Genomic DNA, 22,090 nt, shown 5'->3' on the forward strand with positions numbered 1-22,090 from the left:
GTTTACGTAGGAGTGTCAGGTTGTGACAGGAGCCACTACCCGCCCACATTCATTGGCGCACAGGGTGCCACTAGCGCGCTAAAGCCCGCCCTGCTCATATCTCTAGTAACTCAACAATACTGTTTTTAGAAAGGGAGATACTCTGCAACACAGCACTGTATTTAAAAATAAAGGGAGTTACTTGGCAATACTTTATTTAATTACCCAAACCTCCTTATCTTCAGAAGTTTTGCTGCTGTCTTCAGGGTTCGATTTTCAAGGGAAGGGAAGGGTAGGGCTCAGGAGGGACTGGATGCAGACAGCAATCAACAAAGGTCCTCTCGTCTCCCTTTGTTCTCAGAAGTGCAGACTGCAGGCGGCTGTGGAGCAAGGTGAGAAAGAATCCCTTGTGTGCTGCAGCACAACAAAGGAGAGGAGGGCAAGTGTCCTGGAGGCAGGTCACAGGTCAAGTGCAGGGCCATTATAGGTAGCGCTTTCATGCCCTAATGGCCCTGCGAAATACAGAAGAGAAGGGAAAATTCTTCTGTCCCCTCGTCCCCCCCACCCTTGTCCCCCGTGTCCTCCCCACTCCAAAATCTGGGGGGGACATATCCCCCGCGTCCCCCACACTTCCTACGCCCATGCCAGACTGCACCAGCCCTGTTTTAATTTTTGTAATCCAAACACAGAGGTGCATTAAATCCATCCAGCCAAATTATATACAGTGTGCTGGGCACACAAAGTAGAGCACACCGTTGTTGTGCGGCCTCAGCCCACTCAGGCTGAAATTTAAAAACATTTCATGCAGCGCTGAGCAGCAAGTGACATGGCTGCGCTGTATTGCGTTAAAGGGAGAAAGCGGGACTGCAACATATTTTCAAAGCAATGGTGCAGTTCAATTCTCTCCCTGCGCTGGCACACCTTGGGCTGCTCAGTGACACTGCAGACTCCCTTGCGCCATAATGCAAGGGTGCCTGCGTTATGGCCGGGATAGTTTGGTGCGGGAATAAATAACGTTGGAGGCTTTTTCCTCTTTGTATGCATGCTGCAGAATGCAGCACATTTGTAAAGGGAAAGAACGAGGATAAATAAAGATATTTAGCTTTTTACACAAACCTCAGATAGGGGCACGATTGTGACACATACCCATGTCTGGAACTCATTATAAATGTGGGTTTGCGTCAGAATCCATGGGTGGATGCACAGAAACGCCCATGCACCAGCCATGGAATGTCTCCCTGATGCACAGGAACCCAAGGAAGTGCAATCAGCTGTTTTACTTTGTAATTTGATTTATTTTTCATTTATTGAACGTTTCCCAGCACTTTGAAGATGGGTAGCTTCCTCCTTCGTGTGGTGGTGTTGCCCTGAAAATAATGGCTGTGGTTTCTCATTTTCTCTCAATGACACAGGCCTTTCGGAATGTACCAGGAAAGTCTGACCGGCCCTCTGGTGTCTGGCACACCCTGACTGACCCATGTGAGGGGTATTTGGATTGTGCCAGAAGAGTGTGACAAATTGCATCAGAGAAGAAATCTGGCCATGATGTGACAGTTTTTAAGACCTAAACATGCTGGAGAAGAGGGGAAGGTTATTTATGGGGAAACATCCTTTTTTACGACTTTTTTGTTACGAAAGTTGTGGTTAACGAAAGCGTAACAACGCTTTTTTTAACCACAACTTCGTATTTTTGTGCCTTAACTACGTATGTTCTGAACAACGAACATGCGTGGTTAAGGTACAAAGAAGGGAGTGGTGGGTTTAGGTTTTGGGGTGGGGTTGGGGGGGTGGGCCGTTTTTGGTTTTGGGGAGGGTGGGGGGGGTTTTAGGTTTTGGGGTGGGGTGGGACGTTTTTGGTTTTGGGGAGGGGGTGGGGGGTCAGGGGTTTTTAGGTTTTGGGGTGGGGTTGGGGGGTGGGGTGTTTTTGGTTTTGGGGAGTGGGTGGGGGGTCAGGGGGTTTTAGGTTTTGGGGTGGGGTTGGGGGGGTGGGGTGTTTTTGGTTTTGGGGAGTGGGTGGGGGGGTCAGGGGGTTTTAGGTTTTAGGGTGGGGTTGGGGGGGTGGGGTGTTTTTGGTTTTGGGGAGTGGGTGGGTGGTCAGGGGGTTTTAGGTTTTTTCGGGTGGGGTTGGGGGTGGGGCGTTTTTGGTTTTGGGGAGTGGGTGGGGGGTCAGCGGGTTTTAGGTTTTGGGGTGGGGGATGTAGGGTGAGTGGTGCCTATTGCTAATGATTTTATCAGGAATGCCTTTACAACGAAATATCGTTGTTACGGCATTCGTGGTAAAATCATTAGTAGTAAGGACGAGGTCGGTGTTCCGACCTCGTTGTTAAGGTTAGTAGTTGTTTTTAATTCGGTGTTCCGTCATATAATCTTATTTATGACATTACATGAGCTGCTCCTACAATGATCTATGGTCAGCGTTTTCCGCAGCGCGATGGTGATGACGTGAGTTTTAGGTAGGAGAAGGTGCCCTCTGAGAAGTGAAGTACTGATGTCCCTGCAATGGAATAAGTTGAGGGGAACAGTTTTTAACTGTTTTAGTGGGAACAGAGTTGACAAACGGACAGGAAACATTGTACTTGGTAAAGGGACAGGACATGAAAGACGCAGCGATAAGTACAATGCCTTGGTTATCATATTTCATGGCAGACAGTCATGGGCAGTTGAGGCCAGCAGCCTTATTTATCGACTGTGGCAACTGTGCAAGAAGAGAGAAAGTTGCAGAAGTCTTAGGGAGGTGAAGTGGCCAAGGCTTAGAAGAAACTGGAGTCACTCTTCCGATGTAATGCACAATACAAATTCAGGTGCAGACAGCAGACATTGTTCCTTTGTGCCTGATGGGGTCACAGTGCCCATTCTGTGCTCTTACAAAGTACATTTAAATTATACTTTTCAGCTGACTGTTCAACTTTACAGAATGACATTTGGGCAGTGCTGAAATTAACCTCTTGTCAAGGCATTTTAGGTCTTGACTCCAGACTGCTTTAGCTTTGTGTTGTTGAAGACCTACTGTATACAATACCAATATTTAGAATGGGTTTGAGTCAGCCCATTTCTTATCTTTGGTTGGATTTCTTCTAAACCTCATTTGTTGCCTTCTTATGTGATGGCTTTCCTTTATCTTGGAGTTTTTGTCCCTCCCCTGGAGCATAGCTATTTACCATCCTTTTAATTGGACGGCTTGTATCCTTCAATAGCTGATAACAGAAATGTACTTTTTTGTTTCTTTTAGCATTCCATTGCAGTACATTTGATTTTTTCCTCCTTCTCCTCTGTGTTGATTCATCTTATCTTCCCTGCCCCCTGTGTTCGCTGTGTTATTTCCCTTAACTTCTCTGTTGCCCCCCCACCCTTTCTTAGTTTGCTCGGCCTTTTTTCAAAGACCTGCCCCCCTGCGGCTCTTCTACTGAGCAGCGGCCCCTCCCTTCTGACCACTGCTCCCTGCCATTCTGCAGCCTGATTTGCTCCTATCCCACTCCTCGGCGTATCTCTCATCCCTCTTTGTTGTTTCTCTGCATTTCTTTTCTAGGACAACCCACTAGCTTCAATTTGCTATATTATGATGCACCGTTCTCTTTAATGCACTATTTATATCTTTTTAATTTACCTTGTGAAAATGGCCATCTGCCATTTAAAAGTAGGAAATTAAAGTGAAAAAAATATTAAATCCACTGTGCATCATGCTACATACATTTGCATGTACGGTGATGCGTGCAATTATACACATCGTCTATATAGCAACACTAGTTTTTATTTTTCCCACTGCTGTTCAGCATGGGCAACGAACATTGTTTGGCAATACTGTTTAGCACATGGAACAAAAAAATGTGCACTGCAGCATCATGGCGCATATGTGAGCATGCGGGGTGACCCATACAGGCATATAAACCATTACACAGAGGCCTGCCATGTTGGGTTATTTTATTTTTACCTATGCTGTTCAAAATTGACAACAGAATTTTTTTTTCTTCTTGCCAATACTGTTCGGTATTGGCATCAAGCACTGGCAAAGCCAAAAGTTTATCAAACGCTTTTCAAAGGAAAGACATATTGGTTGTGTCAATGCTTGTTTTATATATTTTTTTTTTCAAAAGCCATGATACACTACTACCTCTTGGGTTGGATCACTTTTAAATTCCATCTGTCTGAAAAATAAATTGTATTTTCTACATGCCTAGTCAACCATTAGTACCATCCTTATTTATGAATTCCAGGCTTCTACTGACGCAGCCCACGCAGGCTCCACCAGCAAAAACGTTTCACGGATAGCCAACCCTGGACCTCCTACCCTGTTTGGGATGAATGTACATTTTTCCTGTTTAGGACTGCCAAGGAAACTCTCGCAGCCCTGAACAGGAACCCAAAGACAAGACCACCACACAATGAGGGAAATTCCCAGCACATCAGAGCCATTTGTTTTTTGGTTTTGGATAACAAACTCCAGCTTTGAGGGCTAGTGGACCCATTAAATGCTTGGCAAAGCATTAGTGCACCCTGGGAAAGCATAGCTACAACCTCTGCTCAAGACAAAGGGAGCCCCACCTGCCTGGCAGGGATCTGTAAACACTGCTTTAACAATTGGCCTTTAAGAATGGTTAAAAATAACTAACAAGCAATTGTACATAACTATATTTGCGATAAGATTAAAAGTAATACAAGGCATGTATGGTAAAAGGCGTGCTTTGGAGATTGACAGTGGACATATCAAAGTAGAAGATAAAACTAAAATTTAGATTACCTTTTGATAGTTTGAGTAATTGAGGTCTGTCGTTGTAACACTGCTCTCCTCGGCTCATTTTGAGGTGAGGGAATTCTCATATTTTCTGCAGGCATGCTAACACTTCTTAAATATGTCTGTCGTCTGATAGGCTGAAAAATATGAAAAATAATATCTGAATAAGAAAAGTACAGTGAGACCAAATGTTGACATTTTAAATACAAAAATAATAAGGATGCATGTCTCTACATCGAATACAGCCACATGCGAGTCACTACTTTGCGCTCCCACAATGGGAGTCACTAGATCGGGAGACGGACCCACACCCATATTTGCAGGCTCACGAAAGGCGCATATAGGCCCATGAAGCTTGCCTTGGGTTCACAGTCTGAGGCTACAGAGGTTGCAGTGGGTGTGTGGTTCCTATTAAAAAACAACAAGGCCTGGCCAAAGGGGACTGTCCATTTGAAAACTGTTGATTCTGTTACATGATAAACAAATCACTACAAGAGACAAATGTTAAAGCTAAGATATGGTTAGCTTTGGTTATGACACCTAAATGTAGGTTTAAAAAATACTCATAAATTCACAGAAAAATATGGTTTGATCACAGTTATGGTTGAAAATTAAAACAAACTAAAAAAACACTGAAATTCACACATTATGGTTTGGAGCGCAAGTCATAACTTGCACAGCAGCCATGCAAACCATAACCCGCACACCAAATACAATGCTTATGATGTCACAATATTTATACCAATAAATAACAGTACTTAAACGCACAAAGTAAATAAACAACAACACAGCTGTAAACCACTAAACAATACTATGTCTGTAGGGGCTTCCAATGTAGTGGTGGTGTGCCAAAAATAATCCGTTTTAACGAGCTTATCAGGTTAGTTTACAAATGATATCTGTATCTTTGTTACTGCCAATGTGAGAAAAAATCTGTTGTGCTGTAGTTGATTTCTAGTCTTATGGACAACAAATCACATAAAGCCGGTCTTACTGCTAGACAAATGGGAGAGCCCAAATGGCAAAATGTAATTTGGCTTGGGGTCTAGATAATCCTTGCACAGCATTGCTTAACAAGCTTTGATTCTCCTTCTTCTGCATTCACAGTGCCTTTGCCAATATTCACCAAATACAGCATCCCATCTATGGAGTTGTAGGTGAAAGAGAAAGTGGTAAGTCCCGGAGAGGCAGGACTGGGGTAGTAGAGGCTTCGGCCTTCACTCAGAAACTCCACAACTGCATTTTTGGAGTCCTTAGAACTGCCTGAAAAAGCGAGATGTCACGTCACTCCAAAATTAGACCAGAACATATATCACCTTCTGTAGTGCGTATTTTGGGCTGATGGCAGCCAGCGCATATTGATTTCGGCTTACCCAAAATGAACTTGTGCTTTCCATACAATTCTGGTTTATGGGAATATCAATATGGGGAAAAAAAACTTCCACCACAGAACAACTAAAGAGGTGCGTTTGGCACAGCTTTCCAGGAGCACTACCAGAGAGATAGGTGTGTGAGTTCCAAAAAAGCGCAACATTCTGTCCATATGGAGAAGAAACCTTGAAACTTACTTCAAAGTGTGTGTGATGCCTTTGAGGGTAATCTGGTGATGTCTGGACACACTTTCGGGTCATCAAAGGTTGTGTGATGCCTTTGAGGGCGATCTGGTGCAATCTGAGCTTTGCATGAGTGAGACTCAAGAGTTTGCTTCTGTCTATGCCTGTTAGCCTGTGCCACTGTCATTCTGATACAACGTTTTTTTAAACATGTCTCTTACAATCACGCAGGCTTCTGTAATTCCACTATTTTCTGTTTTATGAATGAAAACCTTCTTTCGATCAAAATGGTATAAGCTTCTACACACAAACAAATACAATTGGTACCAGAAACTCGATTCTGCTTAATTTGTTTGCTTAGTTGGCTGAAACAAAGATTTAACTAATTTAACAAATCTCATTATGTGTGAAAGTCAAAGATAGACTGTGTGGCTGGTTGACTTATGCCTGAGGATGAAATACTGACGAGTCAATTGTCCAATAGTTGGTGTGCCTTTCCAAAGTAGATACATAGCCGTAATGACAAGACACTCAGGCCCAGATGTATGACCCAGAGTTTTGCGATTCGCAATTTGCGACTCATTTGCGAGTCGTAAATTGCGAGTCGCAAAACCATATGTACAAGAGTGTACCTCACACTGCTTGCGATTCCCAAGAGGGTCGCAAATGACCTACGTCATTAATATTCATGAGGTAGGGCGCAATTTGCGACCCCATTGGGAATGGCTGCACTCACAGGGATGGTGGCCTGCTGGGGACAGCAGACCACCATGTCTATGACTGGTGTTAAATAAAGCAGTTTTTTTAAAGTGCAGTCCGTTTTCCTTAAAGGAAAACAGGAAGCATTTCAAAAACAAAAATGAACATTTTTCTTACATTTTTTTCAGAGCAGGCAGTGGTCCACGAGACCACTGCCTACCCCTAACAATATTTTTGTTACCATTCACCATTACCGTTTGCGAATGGCTTAGCACCCGATTGTTTTGTGGCCACATTTCCGGTCACAAAACAATCATAGATCGTACTGCGACTCACCATTAGGGAGGGAACACCCCTTCCTAATTGCGACTCGCAAACCTATTTTGCGATTCGGTAAATAGATTACTGAATCACAAAATATGGTTTGTACATACCAAAATGCTTTTTTCTTGTTGCAAACGGCCCGATTCTACGAATTGGGCCGTTTGTGTCAAGAAAAAAGCTACGTACATCTGGCCCTCTGTGTTCCCCCGAATATTGAAGAGAGAATATTGTGACATAGAAAAATCAAAGACAAACCAAAATATCAAAAGTAAATAAACATAGAGTTTCTATACCTAATTCTACTCAAATGTACCATTGACTATAAATATACACACACACACAGACACACACAGATATACATAGATACATAGATAGACAGATAGATAGATCTTCAAAGTCAGTAGATTTGGATTTAGGAATAGTAAATCTATACTTTTCTCTAATTGCACTTATCATTCAATATTTTGGTCTTTAGTGTTTTGTCCACAATATTCCTGTATCATGATATTCATATCCTCGGAATTAAGTAGTACAATCAACACCTTCTACAAAAATCCACGTTGAGTATTCAATGAAAAGCAGTATGGCAAGAGCTTGAACTGGTAATGGATCCCCACTGCCTTGAGCTGGAGGAGTGTTCTGTGGTGAGGATGAACACAAAGCAGGGGTGCAGTTTATGCATTTGTGACCGACTGCCGTAAAACAAATACCTGTCGTGGAAGGCAGACATCTATTACACAGAAAGCATTCCAATTTCAGTCTGGATTTAGAGCTAACGGGCCCGCAATGATTCGCGATCAGAGGCAAATTAATAAGAGAAAGGAACCATTATTAATGCTTTTTATTTAGATATAGAAACACTTTTCTGAAAAAGAGAAGTGATTTTAAGCAGGGGAAAACTGGATGTTGAGAATTCAAAGAAACACAGCATCTCCTTTTTTTGCAACTAACAGTCCCTATTACATGACTTCTAACCACTGAAAAAATCCATAATCATTATCATGACTTCATTATTTTAATTAGGTCCACAACCTGTCCTTCCAAATTTAGCTCCTCTGGGTAGTATTCATTCTTAATTATTTTTATTGTTAATTTCCACTTTAGTAAAACTTGGCCAGCATGATAGCTACACTGTTCAAACAGGGGAGTGGACAGGATTGTCGTCTTCGAATCCATTAAATGAAGATCCAAATGTAACATTTTCATCCCTACTAATACCAATAGCCTCCTGCCCCCCGCCATACCCCACTAGTGATATATCCACTGTAAATAAGCAAAACAGACTGAAATGAAACGGTTTGCTCTTCTACATATCCTGCCTAAAACTCAGATACCTGCAAGCTCAATGAAACAATTAACCAGCTCAGTCCTGAGAGTCAGTCTCTCTTCAGGAAGTGGGTGGGCGGACTCTCTGCAACCAGGGACGTCCACACCGTTGCCAGCCACATGGAGAAAACGGCCTGGCTGGTGTTTCCTGTGTCCGGAAGTCACTAATCTATCCGCAATCAAAGACTGAAGAATCATGGTTTCATGAATTAGTTTTTGTCATGCATCTGTAGGTCCACGGCGTGTTCATTGCTGTCCCTTGGGGTTTAGGAGCGGAGGTGACCGGGCAGTCAGCGCTATACAAATCCAGTCACAATACAATAAAAATACAGTTGGGCCCATGGGGCGCTATCAGGGCCAGAGACTAGGACTCAACAGCTGCTCTAGCAAAAAATAAACCAGCCCGGCTCCTTTTCTCGTGTCACACTCTGTCTCTCCTTCCAGTGATCTCTGCTCTCCTTCTGTCTCACTCTCTGCTCTCCCCTCATTGTCAACATCATGATAGTCTCCATTTTAGATGGCCTGTTTCTGCTCCATGGCATGCCTTCAGTCTATCTGTTGTAGAAAATGTGACGTTCCTAGTAACACACGAAAGTGCTGAGTTCATTATTGCTGCTCACTGCCTAACTTGTTTTTTCACTTTCGTCCTTAAGAACAAGGTACTTTACTTCAAGATAAACATGTAGATGGATCTGACATACTTTTCACCAATGTTAATTTCGTGTGGTAAGAGTTACAGTTTCTCCTTTTATTCTGATAACATGAAATCAGATCAGAGGTCAAACCCTATTTAAACCCCAGAATTTGACCACTGATTGGTAAGGAGAGCTTTCACTCTAGAGTTATCTCCAGAGGTAATGCTAGATTGCAAAGCCAGCTGTTCTCAGTCCAATAGCTGATTTTTTGTATCACAATTCTTTAGTTAGTTTCAGTAATAGCAGCAAATGTTGTAGACAGCCAGGTGCAATGTGCCAGAAGTGTCAGTGATGCTTTTAAGATTCCAACACACTGAGACAGTGGCGACCAAGAGCTGATTTCTGAACCTGGGAGCCATGCTAAAGGTATCCATGACTGAAAGCACACATTCTCGCTCCCTCAGCTCCCTCAGCTCTGACAGTGAGCAGTTGACCTAACCATTCAACGGTATCATGTGCGATCCATCTTGAGAAGCTCAAAAGGCAGACTTGCTATTTAATGTTGTTGCTACAATTTAGCACAGCGCTTAGAAATAGCATCAGGGTATTCAAATGCTCTGAACAGCTCGTTAAAATGCTAGAAATGTTCTGCTTATTTTAGCTGATTATGACAAGGGACCCGAATACCTCAACCGCCACCTCAGTTTCTACACACCTACCCGTCAACTTCGCTCCGCCAACCTCGCTCTCGCCGCCGTCCCTCACATCCGCCGCACCACGGCAGGTGGGAGGTCTTTCTCCTACGTGGCGGCCAAGACATGGAATTCCCTCCCCACCAACCTCAGGACCACCCAGGACCACTCCGCATTCCGGAGGCAACTCAAGACCTGGCTCTTCGAGCAGCAGTAACCCCATCCCCCTAGCGCCTTGAGACCCGCACGGGTGAGTAGCGCGCTTTATAAATGCTTATGATTTGATTTGATTTGATTTGATAAGTCTACCAGCTCTATTTTTTATATTCTGTGTGGGTACCATTCATATGTTATGCACTAGACTGAGAATTTTAAAATAAACATTTTAATCTACATGCCCCTGCTTCTTAGTGCTATGATTTAGTGTGTTGTTCACAAACAAAAGATTGTTTGGACTGCCACTGTGAACCTAAAACTTGAACAGGAACTGACAGTATCCTGAAAAAACACTGCCTGTGCATGATTGCTCAGCGGCTCTGTGTTAACGGTTGTGGTTGAACTGGTTTTCCTAATTCAGTGTTGGAGCACTGAACTAAGTCCTTGCATTCAAGGGTTAGGAAACCGACCTCTGCAGCTAAGGGGTGGGACCTCCCAGATTCCTTTCACCCTGATACCCCTGATGTTCCTACTGCAATTAACCCAGGGGAGCTGGGGAATGTGACAACTGCTCCAGCAAAAGCCTTGGACCTTTAAAAACTGTCCTCTAGTGGCTCAAGACGAGTCCCCAGCCTTATAACTGATGGGAAAACAGACCAATCCAGCCCTGAATGATGAACTGATATGAAGCCTGTCCCGGCCAACCTTATGCTAATGGAATCAGCATCTGTCCAAAGCATGAAGAAGAGGCTATAGAGTGAGCAGATAAGTAGTCTCTTCTCTTTAACAATAGCAGGTCAATCATTTTAAAATATTGATAAAAGCAGAAGCAACAGTATTCACCTTTAATGGCGACCTCAGTAGTGGTTTCCTGGCCATGAGCTTTGGTATGTGTCTGGCAAATAAGGTTACTGCTCTTGCTAGCGTGGTAGCAATGTATACATTGTTTTTAATATTTGAGTAAATTTGACACATCAACCTTGTTACACCAAGATGTTCTTTAGTGACCACCACTTTAGTAAGATGCCTTGTTACTCTTATACTTCAGTCAAATGATGATTGAAAATGAAGTTCACCACTATGATAGGCACCCTACATGAAATGTCTTGCAAAGAGAAACCCACTGGGTATCTTTTTAGAGGATTTTTAAGCTCTCCAGGGTTACCTTAACTGCGCCCTTAAACCACTGAAGAAGGAGGCACTCCGCGTTTGAAAAAAAACTAAAAACAGTATTAACCATTCCTTTGGGATTCTGTTTGTGCAGTGTTTTTATACCCTAGTAGGAACATTTTGAAGGTGTTACAATACTGACCAGTAGATGGCACTAGATACAAACCCTGGAATCTATGAAAGGTGGTTTGCCGGAGATCTGTTAAAGCACAATATTTTTGCATGCTTGTCTGCCGTGTCAGAAGAACTGTTTACAGCCTCCCATCGAAACACACTCTAGCTGAGACTATGTTTTTCTTTTCTAAACAGCGCAGGTTTCAGGTTTGGCACTTTGCCCAGTCCCTCATCTCCCACCTGGCACACAATACAGAGGAAAGTACGCTGACCACATCAGTAGGTTACCTAGAACATTCTCCCGAGGCAGCATGTTTGTGAGGGCTTCTAACAGGCCACAATAGAGTTTATCAGGGCGCATTTATGGTTGTTTTCCTATTTATACAGTTTGCACTAAGCTCCCCCAGGGCTGGCCTCTCAAATACATTTTCTGTTAACAACCTTTTTTATTTTGTTTGATAATGAAATACATAAATGAAGGAATAGGATAGCAGAAAAAGAACATTTTTATGTTTTGTGGTACCATGTGCTTTTTTATGTTTGGATGTAGGTCACAAAATATACCAATTCAGTTCACTAGTAAAACTAAAAACAAGCACTGGCAAAGCCAACACGATTTGGCAATAGCCGAGCTACAAGATTTTGGCATTGTCAATGTATAGCCATCAGTGTAATTCGGTAATCAGTGATTGCGAATAACAGAAGTTGGAGTGGTTTGTACACAATTGCTGCACAAGGCTATCTGAGTCATCTTGCCTGAAAGTGTGCAGAACGAGCTATGACAAGCTCAGGAGGCATATGGCAGCACAAACAGGAAACATAGAAAGGTGTGAGTAACAACAGTAGGGCTCGTGAAAAGAGCTGTTAAAGAAAGTAGAATTACAGGGAAGTGTCATGCCATTCGCAGCTATTTCTACCCTAATTAGCGTCAAATACAATATTAGTAATTAATAATTCATATCTAATCCAATATTGCCATCAGTGTAATTCGGTAATCAGTGGCTGCAAATGGTAAACGCTGGAGTGCTTTGTACACATCTGTTGCACAAGGCTATCAGCATCATCTACTCTAAAGTGTGCAGAATGAACTACGAGTAACGGAGCAGAGTGGCGTGTTGCGGGAAGCAGAGCTGAGTGGTACTGACCTAGCGGGGTTAGGGACCATGAGCATGAGCACCTGGACTTGGCTTGAATCCGCTTGGCAAGCTGAGATGAGGGAGCAAATGGTGACACAACCAGGAAACAAAGAACGAGGCAAGTAAAAACAGCAGCGCCAGTGAAAAGCACTGTTAAAGAAATAAAAAAGTAGTCCCAAAACAATGAGTTAAAATGGTCCCTATGTTTGTTTAGCAGTAATTAGCTGCTGCTCTCGGGAAAGGCTAAACCCTGGAAGAGGCATGACGCATGCATGTCATGGACAAAACGGGAGAACGAATAATGGAGCAGTGATAAAGTCAGCAAATTTGAATTCTTTGGACAGGCTGAAGCCCACAAAACACATACAACAGGTCTCTTTTCAAGACAGCGCATGTGTACTGTCTTGAGCAGAGACCTAAAAACTAGCTCAGTACCCAATGTACACCCATACCTATGCATAAGGTTTGAATGTGTTGTTATTCATTTTTAATCTATAGGGAGCTATCAATTAAAGTTTGCGGAAAATAAAGAACTTGACGTGAATGCTGCACATGATGACAGGAAAAAAAAACATTTAATCATATGATATCGCAGTCAATTTTAGTTAATCTAAATGTGAGCGTAGAGCCTGCTATAAATCTTGGTGTTATAGATAATTGGATTACTTATACCGCCAATGCGGTCTGCCCACCAAACGTATATGCAGAACTAAGGTTTAATCACAGTGGAAACAACTCCATCTTCGCTGCGATTAAACCCCTACGATGGCCCTATGGATTAAGGGCCACTGGAGGCAGACCTCTAATTCAGACCACCTAATTTAGATGGGCAGAATTAGAGGTCAGTTTTTACTGCCCATCACCACCAGGAAAATTTTAATAGTAAGCTTCAGTGAAAACTGCTAAATTCTGCAATCGCCATGAGAAAGGACTCCCATGGCAAGGGGAGCATTTCCTTTTTCATTTTCAAAAAGAAAATTTCGATTTGGGATTTTCTTTTGGAAAAAAAGTTTGGTGCGTGGCTCCATCATGTTGATGGAGCTGTGCATCAAACTGTAAAGAACGTTGACAGGAATCGCCGTCATGGCGCTGCCTGCCAATGCTTTAGGAATTACCACCAGTTTAGCAGTCATTTCTAAATTTGGTGCCAAAACATAAATCAGGCCCTATGTTACTTGTGAGGGTCTTGTGTATTTTTGCTTACAGCCTAGAAAAAGTTTCTAGGCTGATGCGAAACACATGTCTACGGTATAATAATCTCTGTTAGAGATTATTGACTGTTTATTGAAATGAGAATAAAACTACAAGCATTTGAAGTTTGGAATATAATATAGTGCAAAATTTGTGCTGAACAATGCAATACAGGAAAATCTTTGGCTGTATACTATAGTCAATTTCACTTGCTCAACAAGGGGAAAACATTGATAACTTTGCTCCCAACTGCTAAGGCAACCTAGCGGAACATCTATGTGCCAACCTACATACACAGTAATGAGTACCAATAATTTGTTTTCTGGGGCTAAGTGCTGAAGTTTGCGTGCTATTATGAGACGGGTGAGGAGTATAAGTTGCATGTGCTACTGTTTTGAAGCGTGGGCTTTTACCTCATGACAAACTTTGAACGTACAGTTCATCAAAATGCTGCAGCTAGTCAGACATGTTTTTGTAGCAGTGCTACTTTTTTACAAATAAAGCACAGACTTAAGCTGGAAAAAAATGTAGGCCTTAACTATAACCTTACTCTGCAAAGTTCTTAAAAGCACCAACACTTAATATATAAAATCAGAACTGTATGCTGGGATATAGTTAGAACCCCTACTGTATGCGCCTTTGATAAAACAGTGTAAACTGCAAAATACAACAAAGGGGGTACATTAGGAGCACCCAGCACAAGGTATAGAAATCCACCTAAGAGTTACATGGAAAAACACATGAATGCTCAGAGGTGCCTTTAAAGGGACTGATTAAAGCTGACAGAGGTCAATGCTGCTGATACATAATGTCTATTCCACACTTGAATATGCTCACTTGAGAGAGGGTTGGACCTGATTATGGGGCAAGCGCAGCTCCCATATTTTTGTTGTAGTGGGTATGCCAGAGATAGCCAGCGGTGTGAACATTTACCCAGTTCTTTCTAATAGTTGAAAAAGTTAGGTTTCTTGGCACTCTTCAATGTCTTCTGTTTCAAAGAAGAATTATTCACAGATTCAGTGATAGTGGGTTAGACATTCATTTCCAGTCCATTGTGGATGCCGAACTCTATAGCCCAGCAGACACATTTCGCTCCAGAAGTTCACCGATGAGCTTTCACATGGCAAAGTTGTTTATTCTAATCACTTTTATGCTGGAATTCTACTGTACTAATAAGAACATTGATGTATCGCTCTCCAAAATGCAATTGATCGTTTTCCCTGTCCGGGTTTCACACTTCATTTCTTCTCGCACCCCTCAAAGAACAAGTACCGCACAAAGAGAGACTTTCGCCTGTTGCGTGGGAACATTGGGAGGTAAAAATCACTCAGGTTCTGATTTTTCCCCTGAGCAGTTTTTCATCCTTTCATGTTTTTGGACTCAAGGATAACATCTGGATTTCATTTCACCACATGGTGCAACTGCACAGTTTCCTTTGTCCCAAGCTGCAAAACTGGAATTTGGACCATTTGTTTCCCATGCAAAGTTTGGACTGGGAAAATCATGGGTCTGAGCTTATTTGTGAGAATTTAGGATGTCAAATTGGGCACAACACCTGATTTGACATTTACTGATCAATTAAGAATGAATTGCTTCACCAAATTAAACCAATTTTCAACACCAAGGTACATTCTGAAATTCATTCCTATGGGCCAGATTACAAAACTTTGTACTAGTGCATAAATTAACCAAACTGCTATTTGCACTATATTTCTTGACTGCAACTATGGGTGAAATGAAGCAAATACATGTTATTCTAGTCTGTGCTTGTGAGGAAAGCAGCTCATTTTGTGGTGTGTTTGTGCCACTTCACAGTGCAATAAACTCACAAATCCTTCTTTGGTCCAGTCAGGCTCATTTGCAATGGCTTCGAGCAGCCGGTCTCTAACAAAAAAACAGGTCCAAACCATTACATTACATTACATTTTAAACACCAACATGAACAAAATGCACAGGAGGGTTCTGGAGATATATCTGGAGATATAAATTAATACGCAATTAGTAAATCATTGCTTTTCATTCAAAATGTAGCAAAGCATTGGCAACTACCACAGTTAGCAGTTAGTTTGAAAACATTTATAAAGTTGTGTTTTGTTACTCTGGCTCATTTTGAACGACCAACTCAGGAAGGGAGCTAGTCTCAGGGGTCAATAAGACTTGGTAGGACAGTTAACTTCCAGTGAAAGCAATCTCCAGTCCAACTCCAGGCTCTATGGGTGAACAGCTGAGGATTTCAATGGAGTGGTCTTGATGCAAGGGATACAGGGTGCTGAAGATGCTGGAGGATGTTGAGGATGCTGATACAGTGAGAGCGATCTTCCTGGGACCACCCCTCGGACCACGATCACAGTGGTGCCGCTGGCCACAGAAGTCAATGTTCCTTGACGTCTAATTGATATGCAGCCAAAAAAACAGTTGCTACTCATCTACTGGTCTACAGTTCCAGCAAAACCAGCAATTCCCTTTAACTGAAACTAGTGTCAATCTTGGGCTCAGACCCTTCTTGGCCTCTCCTGACTGAGAGAGGTAACAACTCTTCCAATGGCAGGTCCTTTGTGTTTCTTCCCGAGAGTTGTTCATACCTCACCCCAGGAGGGCAGAAGGCTGTCTTGAGGCCAGCAACCATAAACAGTCATTGGATAAACTTATGCAACAGAGTGGCAACTTTCCAAAGTTGCTATTTACCTATAAGTTACATTATATTTGACTAGGGTATCATGTAAGAGTTAATGCACCAATTAATTTGATACCTTGAAGTGCCAACTTTAGTAATCTTATTCAGACATTAGCAAAGCTGAGTTGTCAGAGTGTAACCCTGTAATTGCCAATGGGGCAACTAGCCTTTCTACAGCAAATACTACAATTTGTAGGTTTTACTATTAGCACATGTAAAAACACATGTTCTATATTTTTAAAATACAGCACCCTGCCTTAGGGGTGACGAATATATATTAAAAAGGATAGTGAGAGTTAGCGGTTCAAAAACTGTTCTGCCAGCCAGCAGTGGCAGGCTGGGAGTCATGCTTTGCTTTGTCACAATCGTGGTAGCACAATAAGTGCTGCAGTCCACAAAGGACACTTTAACTTAAAAGTGCTGGGTACCCCGGCACCAATTACTAGGGACTTATAAGTAAGTTAACATGCCAATTCTAGGGAAGCCAATTAGACATACACGTTTTAAGGGTCAGAGCACTGGCACTGAGGCCTGGTTGGCAGGACTTATTGCACACTCAGAGTCGAAAACCAGCAGCATCAGTCCAAAAACTTTGGGGGTAATCATGAGAAAGGGACATTTCCTTACAGAACTGCCTAAACATTCTTGCATAAGGCCCAACAAGTAGCGAAGAGATTGTAAAACTGTTTCATGAAAATATCGAACATAACATTTGCCTATTTTATTGATGGGTATAACAATGATAATTATGGTGTTTAACAAAGAAAAATATGATGAGAGTGATCTTTGTTAAAACATGCAGGAAAACTGATTTTGCACTATTTACGCTACAACTGTCACATAAACTGAACACATTGATTTGTCCCTCAAAGTTAATTCAGTTTTCCACATTTTCAAAGCAGAGAAAACTGCAGTCATAAAATTTTATATTATGTAAAACATAACAAAAATAAAGAAAAATCAGTTTGCTTTAGTTTTTTGTAGGGTCTACCCGTGTATTTAATATGGACCTGGGCAAACCCTGTTTGCTTAATTCCCTGCCACGCAATCAAAACTCGGTATAGATGTATTTGTAAGAAAAACCTCTCAAAAACCTCAAAAAATATTTACCTCAAAAATATGTAAATTGAAAAAGTATGCCGATCTCTTATTTTTTCTACATGATTTCCTCCACGGGCGTTAATGCACCAAGAGCAGAGCATTACAGGAAGTGACGATATGCACATTTGACCCCAATGAAGTTACATGTTTGCCCCCTTCACCCCTTCTTGGCCTCACAACAACCGCCTACTTGCAGCTTACGGTATCCGGAAGGGCAAGGAGGGAAAACTACAGAAAGTAACCATAACTCTTAAGAGTCCTCTTCACCGCTGTTTTTAGGATTCAGGATACCAGGAGGAACAAACGCTGTGCCAGAGGCAGCCAATGGCAAATGAAGGGGTAGCAGCCACTACCCCTGGCTACCCGCCGTTGATGTCTTTGGATTTGGCGTTCTGAGTAGGGGTTACTGCAGTTTTGTTTGTGGTCCTACCACAGATACTAGTATTGAAGCTCAACCATCGAATATTGTAGATGACTCCAGTTCTAAGAAAAGAGGGAGGATGAAAGTGGAATGCAATGAATCCCAGATGTGCTTGTTCATATGGTTGAAATGCCCTAAGGGGTTGTGTAACATTAATGCATTGACGCCTACTCGCTATGCACTCCTTGCTGCATGGTTTATGTGAAACTTTCATCACATATTTAGGAGCTTTTGTAAAATGCCACACGCCCGGTGAAAGCACCCTGGCAGTAGTTGGAAAGGAAGGAAAGTATGTAAAAGTCCTAATCCACTGCAGGGCAAGGTGGCCCAAGTGCCAAGATGCCTTTACAGAAGGCACTTGGGGTAAAGGTACCGGCAAATGGTGCATTGCTATCAACAGGCGGTGACAGTAGACAAATTTGGTAGGACATAATGACTACTTTACAAAGACTTTTAGTGGTTTTCAAATGAATTTCGTGAGAATTTAGTGGCTAATTGTGCGTTTTTAAGCTCTAAAGTGTTTTGTACGAATTAAAAAAAGATACATTTCTATTGGGGAGGAGTTCTTCTGAATTGGGTTTCTTGAAAATGTGTTATACATGGTGGAAAGTACGTGAAAAGTCCAGGTACTTGTCAAGGAGCCTGGATCCAGATTTACTACAAGCCATGCAGCACCAAATTTACAGTCACATGCCGATGATGTAACTGGTTGTACTCACTCAAAATGCAAATTTTAATGTGATGGGATGACATCGGATGGGCCACAGAGTAAAGGCGAGTCAACGGGGTCTTTCATGACATGTGCATGTGAGGCACACCCAACAGTAGAATTTCAACCCAATCACATCCACCCATGGGTAAACTGCGTCAAATGTCTAATTTCATAAAAATGATCTGTTATGCGTGGATCATCACATAATATCCACTTGCCTTTTGTTTGTGCATGGTTTCATTTCACACAGGCCATGCTCCTTTTCCAGCCTCGCCTGCCAGTCAGTGCAATCTGATGAGTTGAAAAAGTTTTTTGTGTGTCCTTACTAAGAACTTACTGTGAGTTTAGAGGCTGGTCATTGCTTACCACTGGTTGGCTTGACTGTCACTCTAATTTGCTTGCTTCTTATTTCATAGCTTACACCGTCTAACTGTCTTACTTGTATCATTCCACTGCATACTTTTAGGGAAGTATTTTTTTTCTTTCTTATGAAGCACTCAATGAGACTGAATATGTTTTCCAGCTCTCTCTTGTGTGCTTCTCCCACTGCCAACTATCACCCTGTGCTGCAAGTTGATCCCTAAATCCTGTGCTAACTGCTCTCTCTTTTGTGTACTTCTCTCTCTCTGTATTCTTCCCCAAACCCTCTGTGTTGCTCACGCCTTTGTGTGCTGCTTTTATTCTCCTCCTCTTTTTTTGCTTTATTTTTATTTTGTTACCCCACCTGTTTTTTCTCCCCAGTCCTTTCTTGTTAATATATATATAAATATATATTTTTTGGCAGTGCCAAGCATCAAATTGTTGTGGGTCCCTCTGTCTTAGAAAATGCTTTCACGCTAGTTACATTTTGTTTTATTTCTCGTTCCATCCCGGATTAGTACATGATATAGAATGGCACCTGCGTACATTTATAGGCATGTCCATGCATTTTGATGCATGCCTGCACCTATGTCATCACGCAATGTGCACACCTATAAACTGAAGCAGCCAGTGCCTTTTTTCTTCTTTTTAGGGTCGAGCACAAAGCGCTCTGTCCCTGCTGTAATCTCTCTATGGGCTTGTAACCACACCCATGTCAAGCCCATCAGTTTGGTTGGTTTGTGGGCTTGCCTTTTAAAATTAGCTTGATTTAATTAGTAAAAGTCAAGCATACGTCATGCATTTTCTGGTGTTCAGCCCACCTCGAGCGCACGGGCCAACTACTGAAAACATACGAGGCTCCATGTTTTCCGTATGGTTTCTGCACTACTTTTTCTCTTTATGTCATAGGCAGCGCGATCTCGCTGGGCAGTAGTAGAGCGCTTTCCTTCACATCGACCCTGTTACATGGATATTTGCACTTTTGCCGGTGACATGGATAATTGCACTTTTGCCAGTTACATGGATCATTGCACTTTTGCCGATACGTTTCACTGCAAGCGAACTTCTGTTTCCTTTTGTGTGTTTGCTTTGCGCTCATGGCGGACGTCATCTCGCTTATGTGAAACTGTGTTAATTTTCAGTTTATGTGGCAAGAAAAGTCCGGTTAGGAGTTTACAGCGCTAATAGCTTTAATTTGAGTAAACGCGAGACCCATTGCATTGCAAATGCTTGTTTTAAAATATTGTCTGATACTGTGTAGCATCGGAAAAATGCTTTTTTGCAGATGCTGCACAGCCTCAGCAAACAGTAGAGAAAAACCAATAGGTCCAAAAGTTGAGAGTGAATGGCTTTGCCATTGCTTCTTTATAGCTGGCTTTGAATGGAAGTCTAGGTGTACTTGTACTGTTCCCATCCCAGTATGTCACCTTTGCATTCATGACAATAGGTATGGCATTACACCATGTATATTCCATATTTTGGCAAAATATATATGCTTCCGTTTACACCTTCTTGAGTTTTGCAGTTGCATATGAAAATACATAGTAAATCTGGGCCTAAGGTTCTCACAAATGGGTTATTAATGGCTCCTCTTAAGACCACTCAGTAGTTGGCACAAATGCATATACTAAGTAATTACCACAGCACACAATAAAAACAGTGAACAGAAACTATGAGCTCATAGCGTGAGAAATCCATCTTTTAGAACTTTGCACTAATGACATGCCTACATTAAACTTTCAAGTTCTATACCTGAGCTGAAAACGTGAGTCTCTATGAGTAGCCATTTTAACATTTGTTCCATGCTTTCTAAACACGTAGTTCTTAACCTGTGGTCTGGAGACCCCTAGGGGTCCGCGACACCTACTCAGGGGGTCTGCAGCTACTCAGTAATTTAAATATTATTAACAGATTAATAAAGTGTGTATATATATATATAAAGGAGCACAGTTACAAATCTTTAAAAGTCCTGTAAATGTGAAGTAATTTGAATTAAGTTAGTATAATGCATTGTTGGATTGTGGGAGCACTGAAGGTTCGCAGAGTAGAGTACGGGCAATGGGTTGCTTCAGTTGAATTTAAAAAAGCTCCAACCCTTCCCCCTTAAAAATAAAATAATATTTTTTTTTATGTTTGTGAATTAAATAATTTATTTCACTAGTTTGTTTGAAGAATACTTGTTTCTACATTTGTGTGTATTGTTTTGCGTTTGAAACCATCGGAATTGCTAAGGCCTCCTGGGATCTTTGGCTTCCAGTAAGGACTCAGTGATGGTCCCCGAACTGCAATAATGAGTCAGTGGAGGTCCTTGGATTCCAGTAATGGTAAAGTGGGGGTCCACAGACGTCAGAGGGTTAGCAACCACTGTTCTACACAGCTGTTTCATCTTTGCTGAGTCTCGAAACTGTAACACTGATGTAGTATTGCAACTGTTTGCCCGGGAACTTTGTCCTAGCATGTAATCTCTTACTTTGGGGTCTAACAGCAATACAGGAGGGGAAAAAGTGTTATGATGTGAATTTGGCAAGGGGAGAGGGGAACAGTGAATTAAATGCTGTCTGCTAGCATCTGCTAGTCTGAATACTGGCAAGGCCAACTTAGACTTCCAGTCTTTCGAGGTTGATGAATTAAGTACCATTAGATTGATAAACTTGACACCTGTTAATTACAGTGTATATAATCCACAGAAATGCAGTCTGAAGAGCTCTATGAAAACAAGTTATTTCACATTTTACATTGTTTACCCTTCCAGATGAAGAAATGAGCTCTCAATGAATGTTCAAAATGTGGTGTAATATTTACAAAAGAGGGTAGTGTTCAGTAATGCCTAATAATATTTCAGTGTGGTAATATGGCTGTCAAGATTAGCCTTGTAATAACCTCAAATTTCACTCTTTAGAAGCGAATTCTGCAGCTGCAATCCTCAATGGTTGAAAGATATAATGCATATTTTGGGCATGCTCGGCATCATTCAGGGGACAATACTGAGCCACGTATCAGAGATTTTTATAATGACATGTTTTATTTATACAACGCTTAATTGTGCACTTTGGCATTCATAGCCGCTGTAATAATAGTTATTACTTCTGCCCGTTTACTGACTCAGAAGGATGAAAGA

General features: G+C 41.9%; 1 protein-coding gene across 2 annotated transcripts in view; it reads right to left on the reverse strand.

Annotated features, from left to right (window-relative positions):
• RHBDF1 (rhomboid 5 homolog 1) overlaps positions 1-22,090 on the reverse strand; it is a 337,002-nt gene that overhangs the window by 187,110 nt on the left and 127,802 nt on the right. For both annotated transcript variants that reach the window (XM_069210376.1, XM_069210377.1), the window contains exon 3: positions 4,715-4,845. In XM_069210376.1, coding sequence (XP_069066477.1) covers positions 4,715-4,845 — 131 coding nt within the window. The remainder of the gene's footprint in view (positions 1-4,714; positions 4,846-22,090) is intronic.

Source organism: Pleurodeles waltl, chromosome 10 (assembly GCF_031143425.1).
Source record: "Pleurodeles waltl isolate 20211129_DDA chromosome 10, aPleWal1.hap1.20221129, whole genome shotgun sequence".
NCBI classification, from domain to species: Eukaryota; Metazoa; Chordata; class Amphibia; order Caudata; family Salamandridae; genus Pleurodeles; species Pleurodeles waltl.